This window comes from Acanthopagrus latus, chromosome 19 (genome assembly GCF_904848185.1).
Source record: "Acanthopagrus latus isolate v.2019 chromosome 19, fAcaLat1.1, whole genome shotgun sequence".
Taxonomy (NCBI): Eukaryota; Metazoa; Chordata; class Actinopteri; order Spariformes; family Sparidae; genus Acanthopagrus; species Acanthopagrus latus.
The window spans coordinates 6276018-6290480 of NC_051057.1; the positions used below are offsets into that span (position 1 = coordinate 6276018).

The following is a 14463-nucleotide window of genomic DNA, read 5'->3' on the forward strand; positions in this document are numbered from 1 at the left end:
TTTTAAAAAAAAAAATGCTAGTGCCCTCATTATAATCCTGCCTTGTTCCCATACTGTACACTGCAGTGGTAATGTTCAGGTCTGATCCTCTTGTGTTCTGTTCTTGTTCATTATAAACAGGCCACGTCAGGCCTGACAGCCTCGTGTGCTGCAGAATTCAGTCCCGAGACCGCTGCCCTCTGTCTCTCTGATCCTTCTGTCCTGGTCCCAGTTAGCTCAGATGCTCAGCCCTCAACCACAGAGGCTGCCGCCGCAAAAAAAAGAAAAGTCTCATGGGACTTTCATTATTAATATCAGACGCGTGCTGAAATAGAAAATTAGCAAAACACTGAAAATATGTGGTTGAAAATCTGCATCACTCTTTGAAGTTTAAACGCTACCAGCTGTTAGCAGGGGTCACCGTTGGAGCACGGATGAAGGAGAGTGGATGTTTGACTGTGAAGAAGCAACTTCCTCCAAAAAATAAAAAAAAAAAACCAAAAACTGGGAGCTGAAAGAAGCCACCGTCTCATAAATAATTCACAGTGATTAATGGCTCTTTAATTCCATGCAGCGAGCTTTACAGCGGCTGCAGCATGACCAAAGTCAGAATGAGTTTGAAAAGGTTTGAAGGGAGAGCATTTAGTCACTTGAACAAACAGAGAGGGGAATTGTTTTCTTTGTGGCTGCTGAGGCTTTTCCTGTTCTCCTGCAGATTTCTTTTTCTTCGCGTTTTTATATTTAGCTCTCTAATTTCTCTTCGCGTTGGCACCTTTTCCTTTTAGCCCCCCTTTGAGGATTTAAAAGAATTGTTCAACGGTTTGGGTAGTGGCTTATTTGCCGTATTTTCCATTTTCCTGCGTGTTATGAGCTGTAGTGGATAAGGTTAAACTAGCATGGAGACTGAAAGCAGGGGGATTGCAGCTAGGGTTGCTCTCGCCAAAGTGAATATATATATATATGCCTACACGCAACGCCTAAAAAGCCAATTAGTGCAAACCAAAATTGCGTCTTGTTTATTTATATGCATACAAACTTAAATGTAATTACATATGTACGTTTTGCACTTCTAGGGGGAGTCATGCATTGTTTCTGTGCTCCTGACTGTTCGCCATGAATTATTTTTAGAATGTTGCTTGCCCATAAAACTAAAAGCCTGTCCCGATACATTTCTCTTTGTATACAGATTAAACAAACACAATACCATGAGCTAAGGCTGCTAGGCTTATTTTCTTTGTTTGTACGTAGGCAGGCTAACTTTTTCTCCCCAGCATCAGGTGTTTATGTTAAGCTAGGCTAATGGCGTCCAGACTTCAGCTCCACAGCGAACACAAAAAACAGGAAACTATTAATTTAGAAATAAATGTTTTAACCTAAATGCATTTGTTTTGGGGGGGGAGGGGGATTTAGCGGCATCCAGTGGTGAGGCTACAGATCGCAACCAATGAAATACCCCTCGTTTCAACCTCCCCTGATGTGGCTTTGTAAACATGGAACTGGCTCTCTGGGTGCACAGGACAGCAGATTGTATGTTTTGCAATAAGAAGAGACCCCGTCACGTCTTTAGAATTTGATGACCCTTGGTGGTCAGTGCTTAAGGCAGCAGAGCTTTACTGTCCGATCTGAACCTCCTGTTTTCCCTTGCAGAGCACAGGGGAAAGGCTGAGAGGTGGTAGTAAGCTTCAGGAGCCTGGGCCCTCAGGCTCATTGGTCATAAAGCCGCAGTTGAGTGTATTAGTCGAGCCGCAAACCCTCTGAGAAAAGAAACTGCCACTTTCTTTGGCTAGCCGTCTGACACAGGGACATTATTCACGGGAAATTAGAGGTTATGCCTCCACGCCTCAGCAGAGGCAGCAATTATGTCCAGCTCTCGCCGTTCTGGTCACCATTCAAGATCCGATGCTTCTCATCGCGTAACGGAAGGGATGGAAATAGTGGAGGGATATCCCTGATGTTGTTGTTCCTGTCCTGAGGTAACGTGGGTCCTGGCATCTGCCGCACCCCTGTATCTCAACTCGTGGTGCCGCACCATTGGCCTAGCCTTCACCCTGTCCCGACTCTCACAGGGGTTTCCCAGAGGTCAGGGTGACGGACGTAACCGTTCCCGAGGATTTTATTATGCATTACACAAGATTTATATGTGGGAAAAAAAAGCGTTTCTAAAGTTCTGAAATTTGACTGTCCGCAATTTCGGGCGGACAGGATAATAAATATATATCACTTATTTTTATAGTCGGGCTATTCTTCATAGAGCGTGCTGTACACTGCGATATTAGCTCAATTGTTTTGAAATGGAGCCGCTCTTTTGAAGTTTTTAAAGATCCCACATCTCCCCAGGCGTCCTGCAGAAATATTTCATAAAAGCAACTAGTGAACAGTAAAAGTTCTTTCCAGATATTAGAAGTGGCTTTTCCGTTCCCTACAGTGTCTGAGGACCATTTCTAATATAAAATCACAAACTGTTGCGAGGCAGCGGCAGTGCGATTCGCCTGCAGTGTTGCCATCAAAAACACGCATGTACACAACGGCCTCTCAGAGCTCCGTCCAAACAGAGCAGCCCTCTCTGGTCGCCGACGGCCGCGGGGTGAACACAGCTTCTCTTCTCGGTCTGTAAATTAGGTTTTTCTAACATTACAGCATGCTCACACCACCAGGTCTGTCGGAGCGGGCCTCGCGTGTCATGCTCATCTGCTGTTTGCTCAGCGGCCTGCATCCGTTTCCTTTCCTTCAGGAGATCTCCCCATTCCATGCTCCTCTGAGAGGCTGAAGTGCTGTCCTGTGATTCCCCTCTCGCATTTCTGAGTAGTATTCCGGGACTTTTATGGGGCTTTCACAGCACTAATGAATCCTGACAGTCCCATCCATAAAATGTAGATGACAAGCTGGTGCGACAATTAAAAAAAGAAAGAAACAAAGAAGTGAGCAGGCAAACACGGCAGTGTCTGAGTCAGATTTCAAGGGTGCGACGATTCTCCATAAAAATATTAGTAATAGGGTCATTGGTGGTGAAAACTGTGGCTTTTGGTCATGTAAGTTAAAAACAAACCAACAATTTTTCGATTCTTGGTATCTCATGCTGAAAAAGATTTACTGCATGCACAAAAATTGGATTTTCTACGGACACTGTCATGCAAAGATTAGTTTAAATCTGAGTAGGCAAATATCCGTCCTGTGCCGTCTGTATTTGCATGTTTGCCGTTATCCATGTACTGTACTGCAAGCGCCCGGTGTCACTGTCATTTGAGAGACACTGTGAGTCAGCGTCCAACGATCTGAGAACGCTGTTTAAGGGAATTAGACAGAGCGCAAACTAAGGAGAGAGAGTAGATTGTGATAGCAAACAAGCAAATACATGTACTGAGTGCAGAGTATACTTTAGTCTGCTCAAATTAAATCATTCCCTCTATGATCACTTCTAAACATACAGTTATGTGTTTGCCGGCAGAAAATGTGAATAATGCAGAATAAGCTTAAACAAGTGATGTGTTGTATAAGTGAGGACAACAGCGCACGCCTTAAAGATCTTAAATTTGAAGGCTCATTCAGTTGCACACATAAAATAATGTCAGTGCTACTTTCACACCACTGCCTGCGACAATGACCAAACCGTGGCCTTAGTTTTAGGCATGAATCTATGATTTGGACCTGGCAATGGTGTCTCAGCTTGGCTTCCAATTTTGCCGGTTAGCCATTTGTGGTATTGCAGCAAAAAAAAATTCCCCTGTGGCCCAAAAAGCATTTTTCCCCATTGAGCACCATTATAAAAGAGACATCTGTAGAACTGTTGACAGGACACCTCGCACTGCAAACAGGTCAGCTGTGACTCTTTCTAGCTCCTGATCCACGGAGGTTTTAAATTTGTCAACCCTCCTTCTGGTCCAGAGAATGTGATTTAAAAAGCTGTAATGTCATCACAATGGAAAAGTCTATGAACCAAGCAGGAACCTGCTGGCCCACATTCATGAATGTGGGCAACATAACCAGGAAGTAAACCTCGAAGCTAGAAACTTTTCTGCGTATGCGCCAGGTGAGCTGAGTAGACGTTATCTTTGCATTATAGACTGAAGTTCACACCAACATTAAAGATGGCAAAATTGCAGCAAAATCTCCATTCCAGTGGAGATGGCTAAAATGAACTTTGGCAAAATATACAAATACAAATAATTACATAATATGGGTAAAGTGCGTGGATCCAGGAGAAGACTGAGCAGGCCGACCATGGTGACCTAGAAGAGGACGGACCACGCAAGACAATAAAGGATAAAAAAGAAAAGATGGGGCATTAAATGTTACAGAGGTACCGATATGAGGAGATAGTCAAACAGTGGAGAGCAATGATCCACCGGAGCCCAGGGTGTGACGATCCGGGTCTGTCAATACGTCAGCATCCAGGAGAGGGAGGTTCCCAGGAGCCCGTGGTCCGGCAAAGTGGATCCTGAATGAAAAGAGAGGAGGAGGAGGAGGAGAAAGCTATAGAGAGAGGACACTGAGAGAGCGACACAGCTTGCACAGCTCGATCATACTGCACGAGGTGGAGCATGTGGCTTCATGAGACTCAAGGACACAATCATAATTTAGTTTTTTAAATTAAAAAACACATGTATTGATTTGTACATCTGGTTTGACGAGAACCTTACAACTGTACGAGCCATAATTTGCAGTACACTCAAGAGCGCAACTTTCTTTCCTCCCAACACCCTGACATTTTCCTCTGATGAACGCGAGAGCCGGATCAGATTGGGGGCCGGTCTGCGCGCAGCCTTCATCCCTGACTCATCCTGAACTGTTCCAGCACTCAGCATCTTCGCATTTCTAATGAAACAGTCGTTACTCGCGGCAAAGATCTGATGTCTGTCTTGTTGTAGTCAGCGTAAGGTAGAAGGAGGTGGGTGGGGGTGGGGGGGGCATGGGGTTGTAGGATATGCCTGTCAACCACATTAAGAGATCATAGCTTCTCTCTCTGCGCTGACCTTGAAATTGAGGAAATTGCGAAATCTTAGACACCATTGCTCTGATTTGATGAAACTTGGAAGGTATGACTCAGTTTTTAGGATCACGCTGATTGGCCTCAAAGGCATCTTTTTTTTTTCTTTTTTTTTTTTGAGGAACAACAATGTATTTTTCTAGCGCGCTGACTTGCCGTCTTGATCGCTGTGCGACCTTCCTCGCAGCGCGTCGTGCGGTGATGTGCGCCGTACTTTCCGGGCTTTGTGTTCGCAGAAGTTGTTTTTTTTTTTTTTTGCACGCCCCAAAGCCTTTTTCTGGACCCCTCGTTCTCACGGTTATGGGCGAACTGGAGAGGACAGGGTGGTGGTAGCCAGCAGGCAGTTATATTCGTTTGCAGACGAAAGGATAATGTCAAGTAAAGATGCTCAAAAATGCCAAGTTCCTCACACAGCAGACGGTGATGAGTTGGCACACGCTCGCGGCTGCACAGCTGTGAGCCATAAGCCCCGGCCAGGTTTCCCCTCCGCTGGATCGCGAACCAACCTGAGAGCTCTGTATGGCACCCCACCAAGAATTATATTATCCCAGTGTTTTCATCACAATCTTTTCATCAAGCTATCACAACTCTGGACCTGGGGGGAAGACATGCAACCAAGGGGAATAGCACCAAATCAACAAATCATCAGCAAGGCATTATGGAACATCCTATTTAAATCTGTAACTGATTGCGTGCTCCCAGACATGAGAGCAGAGCACAGGACCGTAGTAGACGCTGTCGGCTTGGGTTTCTTCGCGGAATTAGGAGCAATATTTGTAAAAATGTTCAACCCCCCCTCCCCCCTTTTTTTTAATGCTTTGGTGTGGCGTGTGTTTATATGCGACTGTTACTCTCTTCCATTTGAACCCTCAGCTTAGATTCTGACGTTAACAAATGTCCTTTCGCTCCACACGCTGCATAAATAACCCCGCTGTTCCAGTCGAGCTGACTGTTGTCAGTTTGCCCGAGCACTCCCGAATACTTCGGAGCCTTGCAACTGTCTACTCAGAAAGAAAAATACCTGGAGATCCAGCAGCCGAAGATAGTACGACCAGAATTATAGAGGCGATGACACGCTCCTGACTGACACGTTTGACTGAATCTTTTTTTTTCACGCTGGCATTACAAACTACATCAGAGTGCGTCTGTTATTCTAACCTGAGTGAGTGGTTCTGGCGAGGCCCAGCGGCTCGGAGAGCACACTTTGTCTGACTTCCACTTGGATCAACAATGCAAGAAAATCAGAGGGCTCGCAGTGAAAGCATGTTCTCTGACAGATGTATCCATCACCTCTCCATGTACACTGGATGCTGAGCTGGCATCTCCTCCCTGTGAAGTGGTATTGGCCTATTTAGTAGCCATTTGTGTATTCTTGGAAAGCCATTTTTGGAGCGGCAACATAGGATGGCAGGGTTTAAAAAGTATTGGGTGTTCCAAGTTGCAATTATTCCCCACTGTAATTTCAAGGAGCAATCTCAGTGACTTTCAATGGCACTTGGTTTTGACTCTTGATTTGACCCTCAGTCGACGCGGACAGACAGCACACGTCTCCACTCGCTGATTAGTGTCCCGAGTGTTTAAAGCCCCTCTGAAAAACAGTAATTGGGTCATTTTAAACAACCTGCAAATTTTCTACTCAGTCACATTTTCCAGCAAAGCTGGCAATATATTGAACAAATATGTCTGCGTCTTTGTAAGCAGTCCGTGCGCTACAGTATGTCATTCTCCTTGGTTTACATGGCAAAATTAAAGCCAGGTCCAGAGCGAAAACATCAACTTAAATGAGGGGCACGTTATGGGGGCAGAGACGGGGCTTTTAAAAAATAATTTGGATTGTAATGGCGTAAGGTGTTGACACTAAGCTAACACTGATTTCACGTAATTGCCACCTTTCGTAGCCAGATCTTTAATACGCATTGAATGATGAAGTACCCCGAGGCAAAAAAAACAAAAAAACCAGGGTGTTTTCTGCTGGATCCACAATGTGTGATGAATGTCTGCTTTTTCATTTGGACTTTCACAGTCTCATAAAAGACACACGAGTCCTCTGTGTGAGGCTGTCCAATGTTGATCTTCATCTTTCTCTCCTGCTGAGTCTTGACTGCTGATTTTATTTCTTGAGAATAATGTGGGCTGCCTCCGTCAGTGGTGTGTTTTGTGTTCCACAGAGGGGTCAGAGTGACATTTCAGAAGAAAACAAATGTTACGAGCGCAAGGAAGTAAAACTCTCACTACGACCACCTCTCTGGCAGGTCAGACCAAATCCACTTACAAATGAACTCCAGTAGATGTAACATAAATAAATACAAGAGTGATTAACACATGTGTATAATACATACTGAGTTTACTGTAGATCCTGTAGATTTATGTTACAGATTGACATGAAGAGACGTTATTTCCACCTGTCTTTAAAACATAAATCTCAAAACTTGCAGCTGAACGCGATCATGCATGAACACTCCCCATACATCTGGCACGTTTGAATGAGATGGTGGATGCAGCTTTACATGAGGCTTGGAGACAAAGACATCTCAGCACACAGACACATTTCCTCGTTGTCTCTTCACATAGTTTTCATACGTTGTCATCGGAGGGACTATAATGCAAGGAAAAGACACAAATGAGGGGAAACGCTGATGTAATTTAAGAGACTTTGGAGGAGTCAGTGAGGCGGGGGATGGTGATACAAATATAATTCTTGCAAACCCCGATGGCATCACTATGACATCATCACATCATAGCGATGTGGGGAACACTGTTTTCAGGCCTAAACTTTTAAATAAATCAATGTATCAGCTACCAGGTGAAGCTAAAAGCAAATGTGGTGTCACTCGCAGAAGACTTGTCAAAAGCTGCACAATCTCAGCCGTCTGCGACTTCAGGCTGAAAATATTATTATATTGGTGTGGGTGCCAGGCTTCACAAACCATTACTGGTCCAACCCTGGCAGCGGAGCTACAGAGACAAGGAGATGCCAGGGTAATTCACGAACTCCGGCCTGAGATGAAACAGAGCTGCGTACTGAGACGGCTTGCAGGGCCCTTGCCTGCCACCGACCCCTGCGAAGCGGGACATCATGATTTATGCAGCGCTCCTTACCTGCTGAATCGCTTTGTCCGCCCACACTCGACAACAGGCAGCGGGGACGGGGTGAGTCAAAGCAGAGGCTGCCGGGAAGACGGATTGAGATTGAAGAGATGCCGCCGCTGTGGCGAGCCTCCGCGTTTTTCGCGGGGAAGGTTTCCGATTAACGGAGACAGGGTCACGCGAGGTAACAAGTTCACTTCAGGCAACGGGGAAGACTTACATATTGTGTAGAACCTGGGTAAATAAACCCTCCCCGGCCTTAATTAAAGTGATTACACGACTGGGCCATTCATAGCATGTTTGCACAAGCTGTTTGTAAAAGTTAGCTTCCCCTGTTAAATGAAAATAAGCACAAATAAACAATAATTACACGGATTCTAAACCCTTCATATGGCTCCTGCTGCTTAGTCATGTCCTTCGAATCACTACCTTGGATAAACCCCAAGGGAACACACAGCTTAGGACCTCAGAACCTATGACTCATGAGCCCATAATGTGACAGCTTTTATAATGGAAGCCAATGAGAGGGTGCATCGACAGTAATCAGCGGTGGCGCGGCTATATACAGTAGGAATCTCCTTTTTTTTTTTTTCTGAAGGGGACCAAACCAAGCTTGTTCTGTTTGGTTGGATTCTGATGGGATAATTGTTGCTGCCAGACCACTGATGTGTATCTGATCTAAGCTCCAGCTTCAGGCAGCCCGAGGATGAAGAAGGTCAGCGGCAGCAAGAAGATGGGCGGCTTCGCTCAGGTACGAAGTCTCCGCCCGAGGTGTGATCCCGGAGTGACGGAACATCGCGGAGTCTTTACGAGCATCCAAAACAGGTTCACCACACTGTAAAGTATTTCTGCAGCAGACACTTGGTCATGGATTTAATTCAGTCTCCGCTCGCAGTGCAAGGGGCTGTAAAGTGTTTCATTTCCACTGAGTGACTTTGTTTCAGCATTAAAACACTGTCCTCTGTGTGCAGCGTGACAAGTTCTGCAGATGTGGTCGGAGGATTCTGTTTAGGTCCAGCGCTGGTTCACTTGTTTGGAGAACTTCTGTTTACTTCTGCAACTTCAGTCACGAATGTGTCTACAGTGCCGAAGTAACTTATGTTATGTTATGTAAGTGATGCAGTTTCACTTTGTAAGCTAAGTAAAATAACTCTGCCTTTGGTTTCACGCCGGACACAAACAGTCGTTTCCTGAATTCAATTCCTGTGCTTTGTTTACATCGCACAGCTTAGCTTAGTTAGCACACAGACCTAGAAGCAGGGAGGAACACTTCTCCTGCCTCTGTCCAGTGGCAGAATACACAACTAGCACTGAGTCGTCTAGTAGTTGGAAGGATGCTGGTTTTGAAATCCCCGGCTCCCCCTAGCAGCTGCGTGCCGAAGTGTCCTTTAGCAAGTTACTGAACCCCAGATTGCTCCTGATGAGCAGTTGGCCCCTTGCATGGCAGCCACCGCCATCAGTGTATGAATGGGTGAATGTGACAAGGCCCACGAAATACAGCTTGTTTCAGTCACACAAACATATTACTGTACTGTTACCCCCAGCACTGCTCAGTAATTATGGATCGGACCACCGATCTTCAAACTTGATTTTTCATTTCATATCATGCCTGCATGCATGTTTTGTAGAACTTGTGTAGAACCCTGACAATACAGTGACTAAAAATTAAATAATTAATCAGACATGTAATATGAAATTGGTAACTTACCTAAAAGGAACTGCAAAGAACATTACATTTTAGTTGAGAAAAATTCACAGGCCTGCCACCAGGATGAGGTGACTGAGGGGGCTGCTCAAAAAGAAAATGATAAAGAATTAATGAATGTACACGTGTAATGACAACAAAATGGATACTGTTTCAAAATGCAAAAATAAATCGACTTCTCAGAGTCCACAAATTCAGAACACTCACACACACTCTGCTGCGTTTGGTTGTCTCGCAGTGAAACAACTAATCACAGCAGCTTTAAAGAGGTTCTGCCAGAGATTTCCTCATGGAGCATCTCAGCTGTATCCGACTGCACTCGCTAACCAAATTCTGTCAGATTATCTGCTTGGGTCTGTGTTTTTGTGGCGACTGGTGTGAAACAGCGGAATGCCAGGTGTACTATTCCCAGTAAACACACCGTCCTCTTCGGCCTGCGGCAGAGCGGACACACGCCGAGCATGGACACAGGAAGCGTTACTTGGTTTGAGGGGCAGCTTGCCATACGGACACACGGCCAGTCTGCAGCCAATCAAAATTAAGTGAAACTACGGTTACACATCAAACAAGGACGGTACAAATTACTGTGTGCACGAAACATGAAGTATGTCTCACGTTCTCTAATGTCATCTGTTCCACTGCACCGTTGGCGTCACAGCCGGTGTGATCCCGTCTTCAGGATAGCCTCCAGCTTCATTTCAAACAAGCAGTGGTGAAGTTGCCGGGCTGTGACGACATCACGTTGACAAAATCAGTCCGCGGGTTATATTTTTGTCAACGTTGCGAAGGTCAAACTTGGCGCGGTCACCCAACCTTGACCCAACTGGGATGGCTTCTGAGATGAGTTGGACCGCAGAGCGAAGGCAGAGCGGCCAGCGAGCGCTCAGCACCTCTGGGAGCTCCTTCAAGACCGGCTGGAGAACCATTCCAGGTGACCACCTCATGAATCTGACCGACAGGATGCCAAGAGCGAGCAGAGCTGTCGTTGAAGCAAAAAGGTGGCTGCTTTGAGGGATAGAAAACATAATCTGGTTCAACACTTGTTTACTGCATAATCCCGCATGCGTTCCTTCCCTTTCGTCGTTTGGATGTCTTCGGTATTGATCTGCAATGTAGAGAATAATACAAAAGAGAGAAGAAACAGGGAGACGTGATGCAAAATACATAATCCAGACATGGCGGACAGCGAAATGGCATCCATGGCTCCATATCTGAACATGTTCCGCACCACAAACTGCCCAGTTTCATGCTTTTACCTCCCATTTGGCGCACATCACCTGGACTATAGAGTGTGCTTCATGAGAAAGTGCATTATTGATATGAAGTAATTTGTCCACAGAGTCCCTTGACAGCAGCATCACCGCTGGAGGTGCAGCCCCACAAGTTTGATTTAACCAAAGCAGCGTTTTTCAAACTCTACCCCAGGACACCTCGAATGACAGCCCACTTTTTGCAGTGTGGTGCCTCCCCTCTCTCTCCCTCCCTTCCTCTTTCTCTCTCTCTCTCTCTCTCTCTCTTTCTGTCTGCTGCTCTCGAACCCCGGAACGGGCCTAATACATCAGCAGTATGTTCGCAGGCTCGGGCTGCGTGCGAGGAAACATGAGCAGGGTGCGCTATTCAGAGTCCCGGGCGGCGCGGCGCAGGCCGCTGGATAAAGCGGAGGAGGAGGCGGCCGTCCGTGAGGTTTGAGTTCTGGATCTCAGGAGGGGAACATGTGAGCGGGGAATGGGCGACTGGAAACAGGATTATTGTTGTACACAGCAGAGAGACGCAGGAGGGGCCCGGGACAGGTAACTGACCGAGACACACTCACACACACTCACAATTGTTTTTTTTTTGTTTTTTTTTAATGAATGCACTTATAATATAGTTGGATGTGGTGAGGGATAAAACCATCGACACACACTACAGCCAATTTTGAATGAGCAGGACTGAGTTTATTCTCACATTAATCCTCATTCATTTAAAGCTCAACTTTAAAGATCAGAAGTGTAAATGAACTGTCAGTATGGTCTTTAATTAGAACGATTCAACTCTGGACATCACTCCAGGGTGGGCTGCGGTCAGGCTGCTGCTGCTGCTGCTGCTGCTGCTGCTGCTGCTGCTGCTGCTGCTGCTGCCGGTGGCACCACATCACCGTGCGCCTGACAGATTCAAATAATCAACCTGTTAGGAGTAAAAAAAAAAAAAAAAAAAAAAATTTAAATTTAAGCTGAAGGAGAAACACGTGATGTCAAGGCGTCAGAGTGTGCGTGGCTGCTCGCTTCTGCGTTAACACGAGAGAGAACGAGTCAAAATAAACCAGTCGGGAGTTTTATGGACGGAGCGGAGCGCAGCGCAGAGGAGGCACAGCTGAACTGTGTGAGATGCTTGAACTGGAACTCGAAAGCGTTTTTTTGTTTGTTTTTTGTTTTTTTTTTTGTTTTTTTAAATACTCCAGGCAGGTTTTTTTTTTCTTTTTTTACAATCCACAGCACCGAGTCTGAAGACTGTAACTGTAGTAAGTCCTGTAATGTACCCGAGTTGATAACAAAATTGGAAAAGTTGAGTTTCTTACGAAAGAACAAAGTTTTGTTTCTTATATAAGTAAATATATTTATCCATGTTGCCCACAGTGAACCTGCTGTCCGTACTGATTTTCTAAAACATGTTCCCAAATGTATCTGTAATATGAAATGAATCCTAACTCTCTGCATTGAGCTGGAGTCGCAGATGTAAATGTTTACGAAGAGCGACCTTACAGTGACGCACAACCGCTGCGCTTTTACGCATTGGCTTCGCTCCAGCTCCAAGATAATCTCTCTTGCTGTTCGATACATGTGCGTTCATATGAGGAGGCGCATCCCGCCGCGAGGCGACCACACGCCACAGATAAGGTGTTCAAATGATGATTTATGCGAAAGGTCCCCCCCCTTTTCCCAGAAATGATTTTAAATGGTTACCAGAAATTAACACCGGGGATATTAAAGTGGATGTCATGTGTCTTATCATCACCAACCCAATGTCATAATTCTGTTTCAAGACTGCATCAGTGTCTCACACATCCTACAGTATCCACTCTCGTTCCACAGGAGAGAGACTGGGACACTGTGACACATCCAGGGAGATTTTTTTTATATATATATATATTTTCCCCCTTTTTTAATTTTTCGACATCAGAGAAATTGGGGGGACTATCTGGCCAAAGATGAACACCATCGTGTTTAACAAGCTGAGCAGCCAGGTCCTGTTCGAGGAGAAGGCGAAGGAGGTGGAAATGAGCAGCAGAAATTATTTGGAGGTCATCGACGGGCAGCATCCGGACCTCCTCTCCAGCAGCCAGACCATCAGAGACAACCAGGCCATCAGGCACAGGCGGAGCGGGTACGTCGAGCTTCCTCCTCTTTGCTTGCCTTTAATTGCACGTGTCGCCTTGTGTTCAAATGTGGATGGAATGGAGCGTGTTTTGTTTAGGGGTTTTTTTTGGTTTGTTTTTTGTTTTTTTGTGATGAGGTGTGCGATGGTTTCAGTCAGGAGTGGACAACAGTGGTGGTTTTGTCATCAGGGAGTCTGTGGCTGTCTCTCCATCTCCATCAGAGCTCTGACAGGGCTTCTCTGCTGAAAACTAACATTGTTGGTCAATATGTGCTGTGTATACATGACTGGTGATTGGATTTTTGAATGGGTAGCTGCAGCTGTGCGTACACACTTCTTCTTTTCATCTGGCGGCTGAGACACACACCTGATTTTTTTTTTCCACGTGGCTCTATTGCAACAGGATCTGATGGATGAAGGGGAATTACCGCGTGTGCCGCTTCCCAATCTGGTCCTCATTTAGGTGTTGATGTTCACAGCTAATTTTCTCTAAAAATTAAAAAATAAATAATAGAATTAATAAGCCCGCCGTGTTCAGTAGCGTGTCTCGTAGAGGTCTCCATCTGCTTCCAGTGCGTAAATGTGCCCTTCAGCTCGCTGTGTGGTCCAGCCAATCACAGAGCGACGGAGTGTTGTCTGCGGAACATGTGTTTTTATTTTATTCTCCTTCTTGTCCGAACATGTCATGTAACTCCATTATTTGTCATCCGTTATTGAAATGTTAATTGCGCACGTGTGTGTGTGTGTGTGTGTGTGTGTGTGTGTGTGTGTGTGTGTGTGTGTGAGAGAGAGAGAGAGAGAGAGAGAGAGAGAGAGAGAGAGAGAGCACGCAGTGACCTCAAGGAATCTCCTCCAGGAGTAACCTTCAAAAGTAAGAGTAAATGTCATGAACCTCTGTGGCTGTAATGTTCCATCTCAAGGGAAGCACCAGTTCTAATGAAGAACACTGTATTATTAAACAGAGGCGTGTGTGTGTGTGTGTGTGTGTGTGTGTGTGTGTGTGTGTGTGTGTGTGTGTGTGTGTGTGTGTGTGTGTTTGAAGCACCTTACAGAACGCACTGAAACATCCTTTTCGGATGTTCATACCGATCTAGATTACAAGGAAAATATTTGTAGAACACGAACCTCAGGCAGAACTGAGGTTAGACTGAAATATGTTACATCTGCTGTCAGTGGAGCTTTTTTTTGGTGGGGGGGATAAACGGAGGAGCGGAGCAGAGCGCAGCGCCATACTGACATCTACAGGTTCAGAGAACCTGGAGCTGAGGTGAGACGGAGGAGCAGCAAAACCACCAGACGGACTTCAGTGAGAAATGAGTGGAGAAAAAGAAAAGAAAAAGCAAACCCTCACAGG

General features: G+C 45.6%; 1 protein-coding gene across 4 annotated transcripts in view; it reads left to right on the forward strand.

Annotated features, from left to right (window-relative positions):
* The first annotated feature begins 11406 nt into the window (after positions 1–11406).
* The window catches only part of mkxa (mohawk homeobox a), a 30376-nt gene continuing 27319 nt past the window's right edge, over positions 11407–14463 (forward strand). For 3 of the 4 annotated variants that reach the window (XM_037078298.1, XM_037078299.1, XM_037078301.1), the window contains exons 1-2: positions 11407–11545; positions 12915–13118. In XM_037078298.1, coding sequence (XP_036934193.1) covers positions 11481–11545; positions 12915–13118 — 269 coding nt within the window. In that variant the 5' untranslated portion in view covers positions 11407–11480. Of the gene's footprint in view, positions 11546–12914; positions 13119–14187; positions 14377–14463 lie in introns of those variants that run through there. The other variant, XM_037078300.1, reaches the window with a different exon arrangement.